The sequence below is a fragment of the Nipponia nippon genome, unplaced genomic scaffold, assembly GCF_047370975.1.
Source record: "Nipponia nippon isolate SJK-2023a ecotype South Korea unplaced genomic scaffold, ASM4737097v1 scaffold_11, whole genome shotgun sequence".
NCBI classification, from domain to species: domain Eukaryota; kingdom Metazoa; phylum Chordata; class Aves; order Pelecaniformes; family Threskiornithidae; genus Nipponia; species Nipponia nippon.
The window spans coordinates 20623099-20640676 of record NW_028262302.1 but is presented as its reverse complement, the minus strand read 5'-3'; the positions used below and the strand labels follow the sequence as shown (position 1 = coordinate 20640676).

The 17578-nt window shown below is 40.7% G+C and overlaps 3 protein-coding genes across 9 annotated transcripts in view; 1 reads left to right on the top strand and 2 right to left on the bottom strand.

Moving 5' to 3' along the window:
* KLC1 (kinesin light chain 1) overlaps positions 1–10858 on the bottom strand; it is a 68287-nt gene extending 57429 nt beyond the window's left edge. Inside the window, exon 1 of one of the 2 annotated variants that reach the window (XM_087747833.1) lies at positions 10721–10858. The gene's annotated coding sequence lies outside the window, so the exon portion shown is untranslated. Of the gene's footprint in view, positions 1–9339; positions 9359–10720 lie in introns of those variants that run through there. The other variant, XM_087747835.1, reaches the window with a different exon arrangement.
* On the bottom strand, positions 144–11870 carry COA8 (cytochrome c oxidase assembly factor 8). Of its 6 annotated transcripts, XM_087747845.1 has the most exons (6): positions 11666–11859; positions 10721–10918; positions 9340–9403; positions 7233–7323; positions 3652–3715; positions 145–701 (listed from the first exon to the last, which is right to left on the bottom strand). In XM_087747845.1, exons 1-5 carry the CDS (start codon positions 11783–11785, stop codon positions 3697–3699), a joined length of 492 nt encoding a protein of 163 aa, XP_087603971.1. In that variant the 5' UTR covers positions 11786–11859; the 3' UTR covers positions 145–701; positions 3652–3696. The 6 variants fall into 6 exon arrangements, with proteins under 6 accessions (XP_087603972.1, XP_087603971.1, XP_087603970.1 ...); XM_087747846.1 differs by lacking the exon at positions 7233–7323 and having other exon boundaries at positions 144–701; positions 11666–11868; XM_087747844.1 differs by lacking the exon at positions 3652–3715 and having other exon boundaries at positions 11666–11861.
* Positions 11871–11891: 21 nt separating this feature from the next.
* Positions 11892–17321, top strand: BAG5 (BAG cochaperone 5). Its single transcript, XM_087747841.1, has 2 exons — positions 11892–12025; positions 12620–17321. The coding sequence occupies exon 2, from the start codon at positions 12646–12648 to the stop codon at positions 13996–13998; it is 1353 nt and encodes a 450-aa protein (XP_087603967.1). The 5' UTR covers positions 11892–12025; positions 12620–12645; the 3' UTR covers positions 13999–17321.
* Positions 17322–17578: the final 257 nt, after the last annotated feature.

The window sequence follows — 17578 nt, the reverse complement described above, 5'->3', positions numbered from 1 at the left end:
ATCAAGGCAGTCAATTAATCTCTTTTGACATTTGCAATGCATAGATTTTGCCTTCTAATGTAGTCTTGACTACAAAATCTGTTTTGCAAAACATGCCCCCGCCCCGCCCCACCCCGGAATCTAGACTTCTAATTATTCAAATCATTCTAAAAATCAAAATCTGTAACTTTTCTGGAACCCTTTAAAACCAGCCAATGTATGCTACACACTGATCATCATATGAAACATTTTCCACAGCAGGGATTTATTACAAGGCAGAGCTAAAATTTGTCAACAGGATGTTCTTTAACAATGAGAGTCAAATAGTGACCTGAAATTTCTTATCACTCTGAAACTTGCTTTTTGCCTGTCAATGTGTTTTGGCTCAGCTGATGAAAGTTATCACAGCCAGTTCTGCAGCTGAATCATATCAGTGGGCTCTTTGGAGGCAGCGGTGTGAACAGAGTACTGCTGAATGCCAGCAATTCGGGACTGGCACAGGGGCTGCTGGAAACTTAGTGCCAGTGACGGTCCACCACAGTAGCTGCAGGGCTCCTCCAGCTTAGGCTGAGTGCTGATTGCCCCCTGGCACCCTCAGGAGATGCACGCAGTCCTTCTTGCTGCCTCCTGCCAGCTCAGGCCCCCTTCACAACGCACCTGGGGCCACCCCTACGGATGAGAACATGCGCACTCACCAGACAGCAAAACCACTGTGCCTTCCCCTGCAAAATATAAGAAACAAGGGGGATCTGGTTGGAACTAGTAAAACACAAGCGGCTGTATGAAACAGGGGCCACGTCTTCAGAGCATTTACATGGCTTCTAAAACTGATTTTGACTGCGGGTAGTACTATAAAATAATATTTATCCTGAGTAAGATCACGCTTAAAAAGGGATCCTGTATTTTTTTGCCTTTAGTATTATTTCTAGGCAAAAGTACTGCTTTTGCACTTCCAAAGCATCTGCTGGTTGAATGTATCAATCAACTAAATCTCACGATACTTGGGTAAATCTTAATCCATTAATGAATGCAAATTCAAGGCACAAAAAAGTGATTTCTATAATAATGAATATTAATGAGCATGTATTTCAAGATGACTACATTCCATGTGCTTATAAACTCTTTTTAAGAAATAAACTCATAAGAAATAAAGTAACTTGTGTTTCCGTTACTGTTTTTTTTTTTTTTGAGAAATGAACCTGAATATTCAATTATGGGGTTATTATTCTGTGAATCAGTTTACGGCAATCAGTGGATATAATTTTTAATATGAAAATGTTATTCATGCATATTATAGTTCCAGGCATATATTATCCTTTCCTGAAAGCAATTCAGTCTCCCAGTCTTTATGCAAAAGACTGGCCCGTGGGCTCTGCACAGGATGTAAATTAAGTTCTTGCTTGGCTAAATCCGATTTTCCTGTAGGATACCAATCTTGCTTAGTGACAGTGGAAGTTAAAAACTGCAAGCAACACAGTCCCCTTCAAATGGGGCCAGGAAGGGTCAGCTTCCAAATAACAAATCTGAGGTTTGAACTAAATTTTAATTTTATCACCAAGAATTTTCAGTTAAATATAGAAGCTATCTTCTCAGTAGTTGCTACCATTGCTTTGAAAACTCCTAATGAAACTGAGAAATGCCTTTTTTTTTTTTTTTTAAGATGTACAGTTCATTGTACTCTTATATTCTATCGAAATTAATGCTCCGGCAGAAAAATTCAGTGAATAGCAAAAACCCCACACAGATTATCAGAACATAAGCACCCTAAGCCAATACAAACTATCTAAAATTGTTTGAATATTACCAAAATACTGTTGCTTTATTATGCACTTACTGAGGAGACAGATTAAAAAGGCACATGCTGACACTACTGAATATGAAACACTGCTGTTCCTTCTGACAGGATTAGCTAAATACCTAAATTATAAGAACACTCCCCTGTATTTTTCCTATAGTCAGAAAATGTGCACAGAAAAGTCACTCCTTGATCTATTTCACCAGCTTCAGCTACTGTAGCAGGCCTCTGAATACATAAAAAATTTATTTTTAGTAGTCTGTGGCAGCTCCTTATTCTTCCTTTGATGTATAAAGGATTTATGATCAATAAGCTCTGAAAGCAGCTGGCATTATTACAACTGCTCCGAGTCAAGAAAAAAATATCAAAAGTAATGCAACACCGGCAAAAATAATATGGCTTTTGCTGTTCAAAAAATGTAATTATCTCCGTAAATGTATGTGGTTTTGGTAATGAGACTCAAAATTTCAGATAGTTTATTTTTAATAACATCTTTTCACAGAGGCTTTATTAGATATTCTAAATCAGAGCTCAACACTTACCTAACAGATAGCTACCTCACTCCTTCAATAGGCTTTAGGTGAAGGGACCCAGCACCCCACACAGAATCTTAATGAAGGCAATGCCGTAAAGGCGTGAACTTCACCTACAAGCAGCTCGGAGCAGAATCCTAGTATGATCCATCGTATGCTGATTAGATTATTTTTGGGTGACCAACACTAAAATTACATGTTCAGAAAACAGTTTTAACTGTGAATTGACTGAGGCACAATCCAAACCCCCCATCTGAATTCCCACATCTCCCCTATGCCAACAGTAGAACACTTATATCTGCATGACGAGACGTATTAATTCAACTGACATCTAACATTTTTTTCCTTGGATTAGTTCTAGTAGTGAATCAATTTCCTGATCTGGTTCAGCAGGCAGACACAAAAACATCTGTGTTAATAGAAGCGGGGAGCTCAGAAGATGAAAATCTTTTGATTGACCTCTACCCACTCAAAGCGTATGTGAAACTACCTTAGGGATCTTATGCGTAGACTGTCAGAACATATGGCTATCAACCACCAGTCCGCTGGGGTTCTGGTCTCTGCCTTTCAGGGATATTTTCTGACATTATCCAATCATTCTTTTACATTGGAACTATTTATTAAAGTGTGCATTGTGGTCAAAGCTTAGATACTGTAAGATATGATTTACTGTAAAGCCCTGAAGAATTACGTTACATACCCACAGTAGTCTATTGCAAAAATTTATTTTCCTAAGGAAACATGGCATTTTGTAACTTTTTAATAAACATATACCTTTTATGGTACTGAGGCAGTAAATAACATTCACAAATAATATTTTCCCAGAAGTGTTGGTTATCACCTCAGCAAACACTATTAATGACTGTTTTCATTTGCTAATAACACAACAGTTAAAACCACAATTCAGTGACTGTTTAAGCCCCAATGATGATACCATCGTTGCATGAAACAGTGTGATCCACTACTATATCATTAATATTTATTTCGTCTTGCAAAGGAATTATTACAGTTGATACTGACAAAGCTTTCTGCTCCAGCTGAAAAAGCTTGTGCATAAATCATGTCATGTTTAGACACGAAAAACAGGTCAATGGCTACTGAGCTGACATTTCCAAAAGCAGAATCTTCCCTACAGCATAGCTTTAGGAAAACACGCTTCATTTGACAACATACATCCTTTTTAACAGAATCCTCTTACTAGGTACTGTATCAAAAAAATCATTTAACTGCATAAATGGACAGGGAGAACATTCTGAGGAATGGAACTTCTTTTAAATTACAGATACATGGCATAGCATTTTAAGACTTCATTTAAACCAAACCCCTTCCGACGATGTTACATACCTTGAGGCCAGAAAAATCTCCCTCAGGCAAGTTCTTTTGAGTGCCTCAGAGAAATCGGTGAGAACTGCATATTTTTTTGAAAGAAATGAACGAGTAGAAAGCAGCGCATATTAGTACTAATGTCCTCCTCCATACAACCAAGTATCAGTTTCCTTTTCTACCAAGATTAAGTGACTGGCAATGCATCTGTTTTATTGCTGAGCAACGAAAATCTTTACCAATCATAGGTTAGAGGAACTCTTGTCCAATGGGGGCATGTTTCTTTTAATTAAAATTATCTAAGAAGATCCTATTGCATTAGTAATTTATATGAAATCGTATCTTAAATCTTTATTAAAAATAGGAAATAATCACACTGAAAAGAGGATTATTCTACATTGATTGCATATATACTCACAAATCATACTTGTTCCTTCAGCTATGTTGTATTACTTGTGGATAGCTACTGCCCCAGACAGACAACTGCTGCAAAATGAGGCGTTTTTGTCTTTATATACTAACAGGGCTGGTGGAGGCATCATTCTCTGACCCGAGTTCAGGTCCAGCATACTGAATCACATGTTATTTAGGAGCTATGACTCTGTGGTAAAAACGTGACAGTTGCGATCCCTTCCATTTAATGTAAATGAGGAACAGCTTTTGGTAGTTTTCTTAGTTGTGTTTTGGTTGGAAAATATTTTAGATATTCTTGGAATAAAAGGTAAAGGAAATCTACATAGTGATTGTCAATTAAGATCAATGGCAACTTTTATTTACATAGTTTAACGAACAGATTCAAGCAATTATTACATTAGTCATTCAGATTCTGAACATCACAAGTTTATAGCAGGCCTAGCTAGTGTTGCATTCTTCATGGAGCTGTGATCACTAATTTCCAACATTTTTCTTTTTCCAACGAAGCCACCTCAGAGCTCTCACCAGTGCTACTTGTCCCATGAGGAATGTGATAGTAAAGTTACGTTTATACCAATCTCTAGGATTCCAAAGCCAGGAAAATCATCAGCACACAGAACAAGAACAGAAGAAAGGCACACAATTATATGAAAATATCCTTTGGCATTGACAAGTGACAATTCAGTGACAACATGCTTTTCCATTCTTTGTGGCAACACTTTCCCTGCTTAATTAGAATTAAATAACCTATGAAAAGGTCTATGTGAATATCCACATCCATGAACAGATTACATGTAGACTACAGGGCTACAACCATTGAGAGCTTAACTGGAAAAAAGTTAAGGGATGGGTATTTTTATGACCAATCGTATTTGGAATCAAGTAAGATAAAATAATTGTAACCATATCTCATGTTTCAGAAGTAAAGCTGATCATCAAGCTATCCAGAAGAATTTCCTGCCAGTGCTGTGCTATGGGTAGGATTTGTTTGTGCGTGTATGAAGATGTGTGTGTTGGAAAGGGCGCAGTTTGTCACCTATGGGGGGGGGGGGGATAAAATAAAATGACACTTCAAAGACTAATTATATAACCCAATACAGGAAACATTAGGTTTCTAATGCAGTACCCTTTAAAGATGATGCCTTTAATATTGCCAAAGTTAGTGTTTATATCTTCAGTTTTTATGCTGCATGCGTGATTTCTGGAGCCAATTCAAGATATAGATAAGATAGTCTGTATCAGCCCTTTTTAACCTCTGAGAACTTGCTTCAGATTCTTGCCCGTTACAAACTAATTTCACAATTTCTTTCTAGTTTTCAACACAGATCACTCCCCCATTTTGTAAAATGCTGCACAAGAAGCAATAGAATACACTTATTGTAGAACTAGCAGGGAATATTAAACACTGGGATTTAGGTCTTCTCTAGACATCTCTGAGGGAAACCTTGCATGTACAGATCTAACATAAACCTCAGCTACTAACCTCTCAGTAAGGATAGTAGCCAAAATCATGCTGACAAGCAGCACTGAGCTACCCCCTCAAATGTCATGTTAAATCAAAATAGCATGCTAACATTGCAACTGTGTCTCTTCCCCTTTCATGTCTCATTTCCTATATCCTTCTTGAATTTTTTTTTCCTAAACTAGACTGTATTTCCAGTCTAAGCACCCTGAACTAAATATTCATGGCGTCTACGCACAGTCATTGCTTCAATTTTAACTAGATTTTAGAAGTTGCAACACTTCAGCGGCCACAGTTTTCAGGCCAGCTGGCAACACTGCAAAAGAACATACAGCTGAACGCATAAACAGTTTTTTATAAATACGAGCCCTCAAAATCAGAATGCCTGTAAAAAGCTCCACAGCTTTCAGGGCTGTGCAGTTCCACTTTGAAACTACAATGATGCAGCTTACACCACCTGATTTTACAAGGCAGCAACAAGGAAGGTCATGTCTAGCCACAAAGCCTGAAGTCGTACGGTGAAGATGGGACACTATCCCAAGGTCACAACAACAATGGCATCTGGTGATCAGTTCCAAGATAAACTATTTGCTTTGTCATCAGTTATAGGCAATTTGAACAAAAATCCTCTTATTAAAAAGAATTTTTTACTTTCCACCTTTTCATGCTGTTGCTTAGGTTTTTGGTGAGGTTTCCCCCCCACCCCATGGGCAAGACAAGATGTGCATATTTGTTTTAAATATTTGTTACCATAAAATTGTTCTTACAGTACACTATGTTACGATATATGCACAACACGTACAAAGAACCCTAAACCACAATGTGTTATAGATCAGTTATAGCGATGGTAGGACTTTCACTAGCGTTACACCATTAGGAACCCAATAACGTTTGACACCTTTGAGCCCAATAATCTTTCAGTCCAATACAGAGAAGAAACTGAGGTACTGGATTAAGTACTATCCTCCTCCAGCTTCCCATTACTTCCTCATTTCTAGCCTTCTACCAAGCGTGCACAGCTACTTGCAGAGTAAGGTGCGTTTGCAAGGCGTTTTTCAGTTGTTTCATACCCCCAATCCAGTTTATCAAGTTGTTGTACAAACAGTAACACAAACAATGCAGTAGATGTTGTAAAGAGGCACGGTGGTGCGAGCTTACCCTGTTGTAGCCAAGGTTCTACACAGGATTAGTTCAGGCGATCATTTTACTAATGCTTCGCCACACAAAAAACCCTCAAACTCAAGGCTAGTCACTTTCATTTTTACTATAGGCTTGCAAAATAATAAAAGCAAGAATACTAAATATTATTCGCATTAAACAATTTTCCTTTGAGATGAATCACATTTACTAGTCCTTATTTAAGTCACCTAGAATATGTTCTATAGAATTTTCAACTGTTTGATTCGCATATTTATCAGTTTCAATTAGCAGCATGAAAAGACCCATGCCATAAGAGAAAAAAATTGAGTGCCTGATCTTGTCTCTCTGAATCTCAGACATGAGATTCATCTGTCCACTAAATCATCAATAAGCAGCAGAACTCAAATGATAATGCAAATTTCTGTCAAATGCTAATAATAGCATTTAAAAAAATAATTTTCTAAAATGATGGGTTTAGGTGCTGCTTTACCAATTATGGAAAAAATTGTTCAAATTTTAAATTTGATCTTATGCCTTTCACTTAGACTGTAATGTATAATACCCAACATAAATACCTTCTACATACCTGTTATACTGCATATGCTTTCTAAAATTTTTACTTAGAAAGTCCTTGTAAAAGTCAGCCATTTCTTCTGCATTCAGTGTTGCTTTTTGACCTGAAAATAAGTTTTGGCATAACAATGTCAAGATAATTATTTGGATTAAAGCACTGGGTTCAGATGCAGGAGAGCTAGGTCTGACTCCTTGCTCCTACAAGCTTCCTCTGTAACCCTCATCAAGTTAATATGCTTTTATCTTCCAACTTTTTAAAAATTATCTAGGGAGCACAGCAGATTAAAAATACTGATCATCTTCAAGCTGGCATAACTCTTAAGCCCTTATTACTTGTGAAAGTGATTACGTTTATCAGGTCTTAGATTATTTAGGGAACTAGTGGATGCCTATGAAATAGTCCATAGATCTAGAATTAATTAGCCTTTGAGTAAAATTAATCTCTCGCAGGGCTGAAGTCTAAACAGCACCAGTAAGAGCACTTCCTAACTTAAATTTCCCCCCTAAAGCAAGTCAATAAATACAGAAAGAACACTATCCACGACTGACATGATATTTTCAGCTGTAATTTTTTTCTGTTGCTGTTGATAAATTTCAAGTAACTTATACCAAAGAGTCTATGCTCGGAGATGTCAGATTTATTACCAATATAGTAGACAATCACTTTGTGACAAAGCAAGTGCAAAAGATGACTTTGAATACGCCACTGTCATAAGCAGAACATAAGAGGAGATGGATTCTCTCCACAGAACATGAAAGGAAAACCTGTGGCTACAGCACAGATGTAGAATCCTGAGAATCAGCAAATATTCTCAACTCTACCAGATAATTCCTATACAAACTTTCTGGCACTTTCAATGTTTCTAAAATAAGGGTCAAATTTGAATGTCCCAGGGGACGTGGATATGATGAGGGAGGTGGAATTGTGATATTCAACTTGTTACTGTTCCAAAATGCATTTTAAAGCTCCTCAGACTGATCACAGAAATGTAAATTATCGACCAGTTCTATTTGTCATTATTTACAACTCTAATATATTACAAAGGATTAACATTATTAATAAGACTACTTAATACCTATAGTTAATTTGTGTCTTCATACTGGTATCAGCAGAACTGATCGTAGATTCACTTATATAAAAAAGTAAGTTACGTTCCAACTGTTCACGTATATTGTTATTACTCTTATTTTTATATACACACAGAGCTGTATTATAGAACAGTTAATCACCACATGCAGCCAATATAATCTTATTTCTAACGGATGTACATGCTTACTATTTTTTCTTTTATTTCTAGGGTATAAAAACAAAACAACCAAAACAAAACCAAAATGGCAATATAAAAGAAGCGTTTTCTAAACAACACGGAACTTTATTAAAATTATTTCTCAACCACACACTGATCACCAGGATACAAACAGAAAAGAAAAATAATGGTCTGTGATATACAGAACGTCAGAGCAGATGCTTTACTAAACTCAAACAGATCATTATTCTATGAACAAAATGTTCAACCGCATACTACAATGGCCAATTCACTGTTATTATGAAGGCATCTTGTTTTCAGTTTCACATAATGAATTAGAGAGGCAACTATTTTACAGCAACTGTGCTCAGGCAAAGACAGGCAGATAGCAGCTGCTGTCTCCTCAGAAGCTGTCTTAGTCTCCCTCAAGGAAAAAAATATTGTATTCATTGTACACACTATGGACCTGAAGCCAAAGAGTGTGAATTTATCCACCCAACCATAACATGCGCTTGAGGCAAACGCTCTGTATGTTTAGCTCAGCTAGCTCACTGGGTTAGGAGGTGTGAAAGGAAAAAGCCCCTTCCTCCTTAAGACTACAGAATGATTTTATTACTCGGCTAGGATTTCAGCGCATTCCCTCCAGCTGCGGGGAAGGAATTAGGGGAAGAACAGTGCAACAGATGATCTGACCCCCACATGCACGTCTCTGAAGAGCTCCTCCCCTCTTTTTTTATCGTGCTCCTGAAAACACTTCTAAATCCTACCCTCAAGATTTACTTGTGACAGAACACAAAAAGCACAAACTAATGAAATTCAAAGTCAAACAGAATTCAGAATGCATCCTAAACTATAAACAAAGATCTCACTAACCTGTTTCATCTCTCATTTCCAGACCCTTCGCTTTCAGTCTTGAATAAATAAATTCTTCTTTTTCCTAGAACATGTTTTTCCACATTAGAATCTGATGTACTCAGCCCTTGAAGTTAACCTTTTTATTTAATCACATAGCAGTGTAGTGCTTAATACTCTCTGAAATAACAAGCAATACTCATTCTACTTGTAAATGTCAACAAAACATTTTCCTGAATCCAGCAAGTTAAACCAGTACCTTTGTCACTTAGATCCTGCAACCTGGAGGATATGATGATCAAAGATCATCACAAATGATGGTGAATTACTGAACTGTTACTGTTCTTCCAACAAAATTCAGTGTCTCCTAACCAATGCTGCAATCAGGAAAGAGGACAGACCGCAACTGAAAAGTCCCCACTTCTAGCCTTGTTGGGATACACTGCCAGTCAAACAGGGCAGTGTCCTGGTTTCAGCTGGGATAGAGTTAATTTCCTTCCTAGTAGCGGGTATAGTGCTGTGTTTTGGATTTAGTATGAAAATAATGTTGATAACACACTGATGTTTTAGTTGTTGCCAAGTAATGCTTAGACTAAGTCAAGGACTTTTCAGCTTCCCATGCTCTGCCCGGTGCACAGCCAGGACAGCTGACCCAGACTGGCCAAAGGGTTGTTCCATACCGTATGGCATCATGACCAGTACATAAACTGGGGGGAGCTGGCCAGGAGGCAGCGATCACTGCTCGGGGACAGGCTGGGCATCAGTCAGTGGGTGGTGAACAACTGCATTGTGCATCACTTGTTTTGTATGTTCTTTTGTCATTATTATTTTCTCTTCATCTGCTGTCCTATTAAACTGTCTTTATCTCAACCCATGGGTTTTACTTTTTTTTTTTTTTCCCCCTCGATTCTCTCCCCCATCCCACTGGGCGGGGGGAGAGGGTGAGCGAGCCTGTGTGGTGCCCAGTTGCCGACTGGGGTTAAACCACAACAGGCGTGTCCCTCATTTACCCTTGGTGATTATACCTAATTTTTCACACTTATGAGAGAGCAAGAAGAGCTGCAGAATCATTTTCAACAGCCGCTCTAGTCACAGACAGGTCTCGCATGTAGGGTGGCTACAAGTTTATATTTTCAGTGCAAGACAGGAAAAAGGCAAGTATCATTATATGCCACTAAACAGCAATAAAATACACAGGCTCTTTAGTTTTGCACACCATTTTAAAGAAATGAATGACAAAAAAGTAATTTCCATGGAGACACCACGCGTATTAAAAGAAACGGTATCAATTACCAGCCAGTAGCGGTGGGCAGAACTGAACCCTACTTCACGGCAACCAAACCCCCCAATTTTGGGTGGGCAGGCAGGGGCCGAGCAGCGCCGGGTGTAGTGGCGGGCTCACCTGGCGGAAGGCACGGTTGTGCCGTGCCCAGAAGCGCTGGTCGCAGGCCTGGGCCTCCTGCCGTGCCTCCCTCAGCCGCCGCTCCAGGGGCGACTCCTCCGGGGGCACGTAGAAGATGACGGGCCGCAGGTTGGAGTGCTTGTCGGGGGGGCCGATCCAGTCGTTACGGGAGTGCGCAGGGGGGCTGAAACCCAGGCCCTTGAAAATACAGGCAGAATTCATTATGGCCACTTTAGCAGAGTTTTTGAAGAACATCCTGATTTGAAATAAATTCCAAAACTCCACACAACCTTAGAACATACAAGCAGAACAAATTCAGAAATTATGCATTCATTTACCCTGACCAAAAATGATGCGATACATTTAAAATTTACTTTTATTTAGAAATGCACTGCAGAGAAGATACCTTTGACTCTTTTCCAACAGACATGAATGACGATTTTTTTTAAAAGCAACTTTTTTCCCCCCCCATTTTTGTACCACTGATATTCCACTTCGTTAAAATACCTGATGGCAAGAACTAGCAAGTACCTAAGCCTTCCTAAGCGCTGCTTTCTCCGTGCGTCCTTGTGAACACGCACAAGCGTGCGGCTTTCCCGGCCGAGCTCGGGGCGACCCGGCTCCCGCAGCCGGTGCCTCACCGCCCCGGCTGGAAAAGCCCTTCACCCCCTCGGGCCGCAGCGCCCCGCCCGCCCGGCGCGGGAAGGCCCGCGGGGTACTGACAAGCGCTGGAGCCGCTGGAAAACACATCAGCAACGAGGAGCCGCGGGAAACGCGGGCTTTTATCGGGACGCACCCGCCCAGCGACTCGGAGAGTCACCGCGGCGGCAGCCAGGGCGGCCTCCCCCGCTCCCCCCTCAGGGCTCCGTAGGGGCGGGAGAGCCCGCGGCCTCCCCCGCGGCTGCGGGACGCAGGAGCTGCCCGCCACCTCCCGCCCGGATTTACCGCGCTCTCCCGCCGCTCCCCGCGCTCAGCCGCGGGGCCGCCGCCGGCCGAGGAGGAGAGGAGGCGGCGGTGGCAGGAGCGGCGGCAGCCGCCCCACCGCAGCGCCTGGGCCGCCGCCATCGCCCGCCTCCTGCCGGCGCCCGGCGCTTTACGGCGGTGTCGCAAAGGCAAGGCCGCCCGGAGCGCGGCGCTGCGGTCGGGGGCGGCGCTGGGGAAGGGGCCGCGTCCCTCGGCCGCGCCGTTCCCGCCTCTGCCGCCGCCGCCCGGCCGCGGGGCGGGGCTCCTGGGCTTCGCTGCCGCTCGGCCCGTGGCGCAGCGCCGGGCCGGGCAGCGGGTTCCCTCGGCCGGGGCGGCCGGCGGGTGAGGCGACCGGGGCAGGGCGGGCGGGGGGCCGGGAGGGAGCGTTGCGGGCGGGGGCGCTGAGGGAGTTTGCTCCGGGGGCGGCGGGTAGGGGCGAGCCTCTCCTCAGGTGCCTCCGCGCTCCTCTCTCCGCTCCGTCGGGCCCCATGGCCGGGGGGGGCGGTCTGAAGGGGCCGCCGGGGGTGGCGGGAGCTGCGGGGGCCGTGCGGGGGAAGGCCGCCCTGCCCTGCGGTTGTGGCACCCCCAGGGCGGTGGGGTTTTTCCGCTGTTTTTCCCCTGGGCTGCGGCCGTCCGGTTGGTTCTGCCATGCCTTCAGCTGCAGGGCAGCTGGGAAGGGAGGGAGGAAGGTTGTGGGTAAACGCTAAGAGCTGGCGGGGTGATACCTAAAACATCACCCCTGCAGCCCGAGCGGCAGAAGGAGGTGTCAAACGACAGAGAAATGGCTATGAAATACCAGCCAAGTGGTTTATTCCTCTTGCTAGTGATATTTAAAATAGCTGTAGCGCTGAAGCGCATCAGGATGTCGTGAAAGTTGTGATATGTGCTTGCATAGCCCTTTATTAATCGCAAGTCTTGTTCTCACTTTCCTTGTAGTTCATCTGAAACGACGAAAGAAGAGAATGGATATGGGTAACCAACACCCATCCATAAAACGGTTGCATGAAATACAGAAAGAAGTCAAAGAGATTGAACAGCAAGTGGCTGTCTTCAGTGGTCTGTCTACTGATCGAGATTACAAGAAATTAGAAAGGAGTCTTACTAAACAGCTTTTTGAAATAGATTCTGTGGACACCGAAGGAAAGGGGGACATTCAGCAAGCCAGAAAGCGAGCTGCTCAGGAAACAGAGAGGCTGCTTAAGGAACTGGAACAAAATGCAAACCATCCGCGCAGACTGGAAATAGAGGCTATATTCAAGGAGGCACAGTCACTTGTGGAACGTGAGATTACACCTTTTTACAAAGGAGGTAACTGTATAAGTGAAGAATTTGAAGAAGGTATTCAGGACATTGTATTGAGGCTTACCCAGGTGAAAACTGGAGGGAAAGTTTCTTTACGCAAAGCAAGATATCGCACTCTGACAAAAGTATGTGCTGTTCAGGAGATTATAGAAAGCTGTGTAAAGCAACAGCTGTCCCTGCCACTCTCTAATGATGCACATCCTTCTGTCTCCAAAATTAACTCTGTAATGTGTGATGTGAACAAAGCAAAAGGAACTCTCATTACGCTCCTAATGGGAGTGAGTAGTAATGATACCTGCAGGCATCTATCCTGTGTGCTTACAGGCCTCATTGCTGATTTGGATGCTTTAGATGTCTGTGGTCGCACGGAAATAAGAAATTACAGAAAAGAAGTAGTGGAAGAGATCAATAAATTGCAGAAATACCTGGACTTGGAAGAAGAAGCAAATTCTACTCACGCTTATGATTTGGCACAAAATCAGTCCATTCTAAAAATAGAAGAGATCCGCAAGAAAATGAAGGAAGTTAATTCTTTACTGTTAAAAACAGAGAATGCTTCTGATTTGTATTTGGGATCCAAAGCAGAATTGCAGGGACTAATTGCCCACTTAGATGAGGTGAGTCCAGGAAAAAACCCCTGTATTAGAGAAGCCAGGAGGAGAGCAGTAATAGAAGTTCAAACTCTTATAACGTATATTGATTTGAAGGAAGCACTTGAAAAAAGGCAAATGTATCCCGAGCAAACTGCTGCCGAGCACCAGTCTCATAAAGCAGTTTGGACTGTTCTTGGAAACTTGTCTCAAATTCAGCAGGAGGTGATTTCATTTGATGGAAACAGAACGGATAAAAATTACATGAGGTTGGAAGAACTTCTTACGAAACAACTTCTAGCACTTGATGCTGTTGATCCACAAGGTGACGAGCGGTGTAAGGCTGCCAGAAAGCAAGCAGTAAAGCTTGCGCAGAATATTCTTTACTATCTGGACATGAAAACAGATGAATGGGAGTACTGAAACAGCCATGGCCTAACACGGAAGAGCATTTTTTCCTTTGGACTGTGTGCAGATCATTGGCAGCACATCATAAAAGTGGTGTGTTCTGTGCTCGCTTAAATCACGGAGATTGCATAAGCGGTTGACTTGGCTATATGTCTGCTATCCCACGCAGTCACCCACTTGCCATGGCAACTGTCACTACACCATCAGCAATTCTGGTCATTGCCATAAGCAAAGAAGTGCGATTCTCTGAAGGAATAGCTTAATACTTGATCAAATGGCTTCTTTTTTTTCTTTTTCCTGTTTTTGTTTTAATAACCTTGTGCAATGTTCGGTGAATGCAGATTTTTCAAAGATGCAGAAACTTCCTTATGATACAGTACTGGCAAAACTATTTAAGGAAGACTGGACGTGAAAATTAGTATTGAGGCATAAGGCTCCATCCAGCAACTTCACAGCAGTCTGGATATACTCTTAATGTGCTGTTACGACAGAAAGTATTAAGGGACAAATCCTGCTGGCTCTTGGGTTGTGCTTGATTTATTCCAGCCATCACACCTTTCTGGGTGTTTAGATTTCTCAGTTAATGGAGCTATAATGCCAACTGCAAATTAGCATTTACATAGGCAGAGCCTATTATGTCTATTTTTTGTAAAACCTGAGCCCTCTGATTTGCAAAAACAGGTCTTCTGTTGGTGGAAACTCTTTCAAATTATTGCTTTAACGTTCTGACGCTTGGAGAGGAAAATCTGTACATATATACTGACCAGATAAATGGGGTTTTGAGGATTTCACACTGCCATCCATAAACCCCTGAAAACTGCACTGAACTTTTATTTAGTGGCTGCTTAGGTGTCTCTTTAAACTCTGCTGTTAGATCTGGGTTTGACTTGTCTTTTCACATTCAGTGAAAACAGAAACAGAATTCACTTTGAAGTGAAGGAGCATTTTGGAATTATTTTTGTAAAATTAGGTAGCTAGCTATAAAGATGTCCCTAATGATGTAAATGTGTGTTATATATTGCATACTGGTCAGGTGTGGCTTCAAGCGTGTCTTGGAAAAGACTTGTGGCAAATGTCTCTCCTTGCAACTCATCACTTAATTGTTTTAGTAACTTTGTAAATAAGCTTGCTTGTACTATTGTATGCACCTACCTTTTTATTTGTGGCTGCTAGTGCCAATCACATTTCTACTATAGCATGTGTTTTGGCATTTTTTTGAGAGCATGGCATTAATATGAATTAATTATAAAGATATATTTAATTATGGATACTTTGCACTTAGCTCTTTCATGTTGAGTTAATGAATTATTGTTCTATATATGATGATTTGCACCACCGTAAGGAGTGAAAAACATTTCGGATGTTAAAATAAATATTTTTAGATCTATTTTTGACTGATGAGAGAAGACAGTACTGTCTGTGAGAGACAAGTGCCTTTATGACACCACTAACTTGCACCGTCATATGTAGATACAGGAACTGTTTACTGGCAGCTTGATACATTTGTGATCTTTGCAAACTGGATTTCTCACATATATATAATTCTACTATAATATAGGTCAAATGAGCATAATACGATAGGTGACAATTGTTCTATAGAGTCCTGAGAATGAGTATCAAATGTGGGAAATACGGATTCTGCTTAAAAAGCAATGCATTGATGTGGAGATGGGGGACTTTGGGCAGGTCTTCTGTGCCTGTTGCTGCAAGAAGGAGATAATATGTTTGCTCCATAACATGCTTTGAGATGTTGATGAAAGGCTGGGTAACTTCAGAGTGTGAATATATTCTGTTTGTGATCATACAGGTGATTGCTTTGCAATTTTACTTGCCAAAACCGATCTATTTTTTCAATTAAGTACATTGCCTAAGGCATAATTTGGCAGTGACAGAATGTTTGTTGGAGGATTCTCTCTGCTCCTTCAGAGATATAACCCTGTTGAATTTATCTCTCCTTACCTCAAAAAAATCATTTCCCTAGTTAAAATTCCAATCTATATTTATATATTAGGTGGCTAACACAGAAAATTAATGATGTTATACACCTGTTATTTTACTCATTTCAAGCTTTCTACATGTTTGAACTGCAACTTCTGATTTGCACTTACATTTTTAGGAAATATAAGAATTTGATAGTGTAATGATATTCCTTTTTCTTTAGTATCTCTGTCAGGTCTGCAGTGGTTACTTGTAGATTGTTTAACAGTTTAGTGTCTGTGTTCTTTGGAGGTTACATGTAGCTTTATAAATGTTTGAACCTCTTACATAAAAATGAGTAAGTATAGTTTTCAGATCTGTTCTATTTTAAATTTGTATGTCTTTTAGCTTTTCTGAATGGTTACACCTCCGTCTCTAAGAAGGCACATGTATAAGGTTAGTGTAATTTTGACTAACTGAGTGGAGTTCAGTAGCAAGATATTATGTGGATTAAGCTTTTTTCCACTGTTTTCTAACCTAATAAATTGACTATTTACATTTTATTATAAAATCCTCATCTGGAATGGGATTAATTCACAGTTTTTGCATGAATGAAAATAATAAACTAAATGTGCTTAACCAAAAAAAAGAAAAAAAAGCACAGATTTCTCAAAATCTTGCTTTTGTGCTGAAGAATGTAATTTTTCTGGTTTTTATATCCAAAGATTGAGGGACACACAACTTCTCTTTCCGATGCGGCGGGCTAAAATAATCAGCAAAATGTAAATGGACCAAATTGCAAAAGCCTGCATTTTAGTACTATACTGAAATGTAGTATCTTTCCTGTGTGCTCTGTAACCTACCTTAGAGCAAAAGAAATGATTGGATGTTTGGGGGAGAGGTAATTCTACATCGTGATTCCTATTTGTTAATTGTATTTGTTTTTAAACTAATTTTCTTTAGTTATTTCAGTGTTTATTTTTGTTGTTTACCACTCAAAATCATTTTTCTATGTTACCAGTTTGGAAGAGATTTTTATTAAGTATGGTTCCTACTTTTTCAATTTAACAGAAATTAGCGTATGTGCTCCTTATGGTGTATATGTCATGATTTATTGCTGTGTAGGATATGGCATTTGTATATACAAATTCAAGGTTAAATATTGCAGTGTTATGTTCTTGATTATTAATAAAAATACATTGCCACCTTTTACTAGGTATTCATTTGAATGTTATGCCCTGCTGCCTTTCTCTATTTATTTTTGAATGTGAGCTATCAGAATGTAAATGATTTTTGTCTTAGAAAAAGTGTTTTTATTAAACATATAGACATAAAACTCTCTTTTTTTTTTCCCTCCTTCTTTAAAAGTTTGCTTTTTCACTGCTGTATTTATGACAATAAAGTTCTTTGCGTGGAAACCACTCCTACCTCTACTTGTTAAATGTGGTGCCTTTTGGTTTTCTCTGCCTTCAACCTTGCATTACAGTCATTGCCTCAGTTGCTGCTTGCGTTCTTTCTTCAGCGATGGCTTTGCCTGCTCCTGGGCTTCAGGCGGATGATCGCTGTAGAAATGCTTGTGGCTGTGTAAGATCTTGCCACTTCTCTGTTGAAGGATGCTGCCTTAACAGACGAGCTTGCAAAACTGATGGTATGCAGTCTCTCCATGTGCAAAGTCAAC

Coding starts and splice junctions, on each gene's coding strand:
- COA8 (XM_087747842.1), bottom strand. CDS start 11,785: ATGGCGGCGGCCCAGGCGCTGCGGTGGGGCGGCTGCCGCCGCTCCTGC. Junction 9,404..10,720: donor ACAACCGTGCCTTCCGCCAG/GTGAGCCCGCCA, acceptor AACATGTTCTAG/GAAAAAGAAGAATTTATTTA. Junction 4,625..7,232: donor AAGCATATGCAGTATAACAG/GTATGTAGAAGG, acceptor TTGGAATCCTAG/AGATTGGTATAAACGTAACT.
- BAG5 (XM_087747841.1), top strand. CDS start 12,646: ATGGATATGGGTAACCAACACCCATCCATAAAACGGTTGCATGAAATA.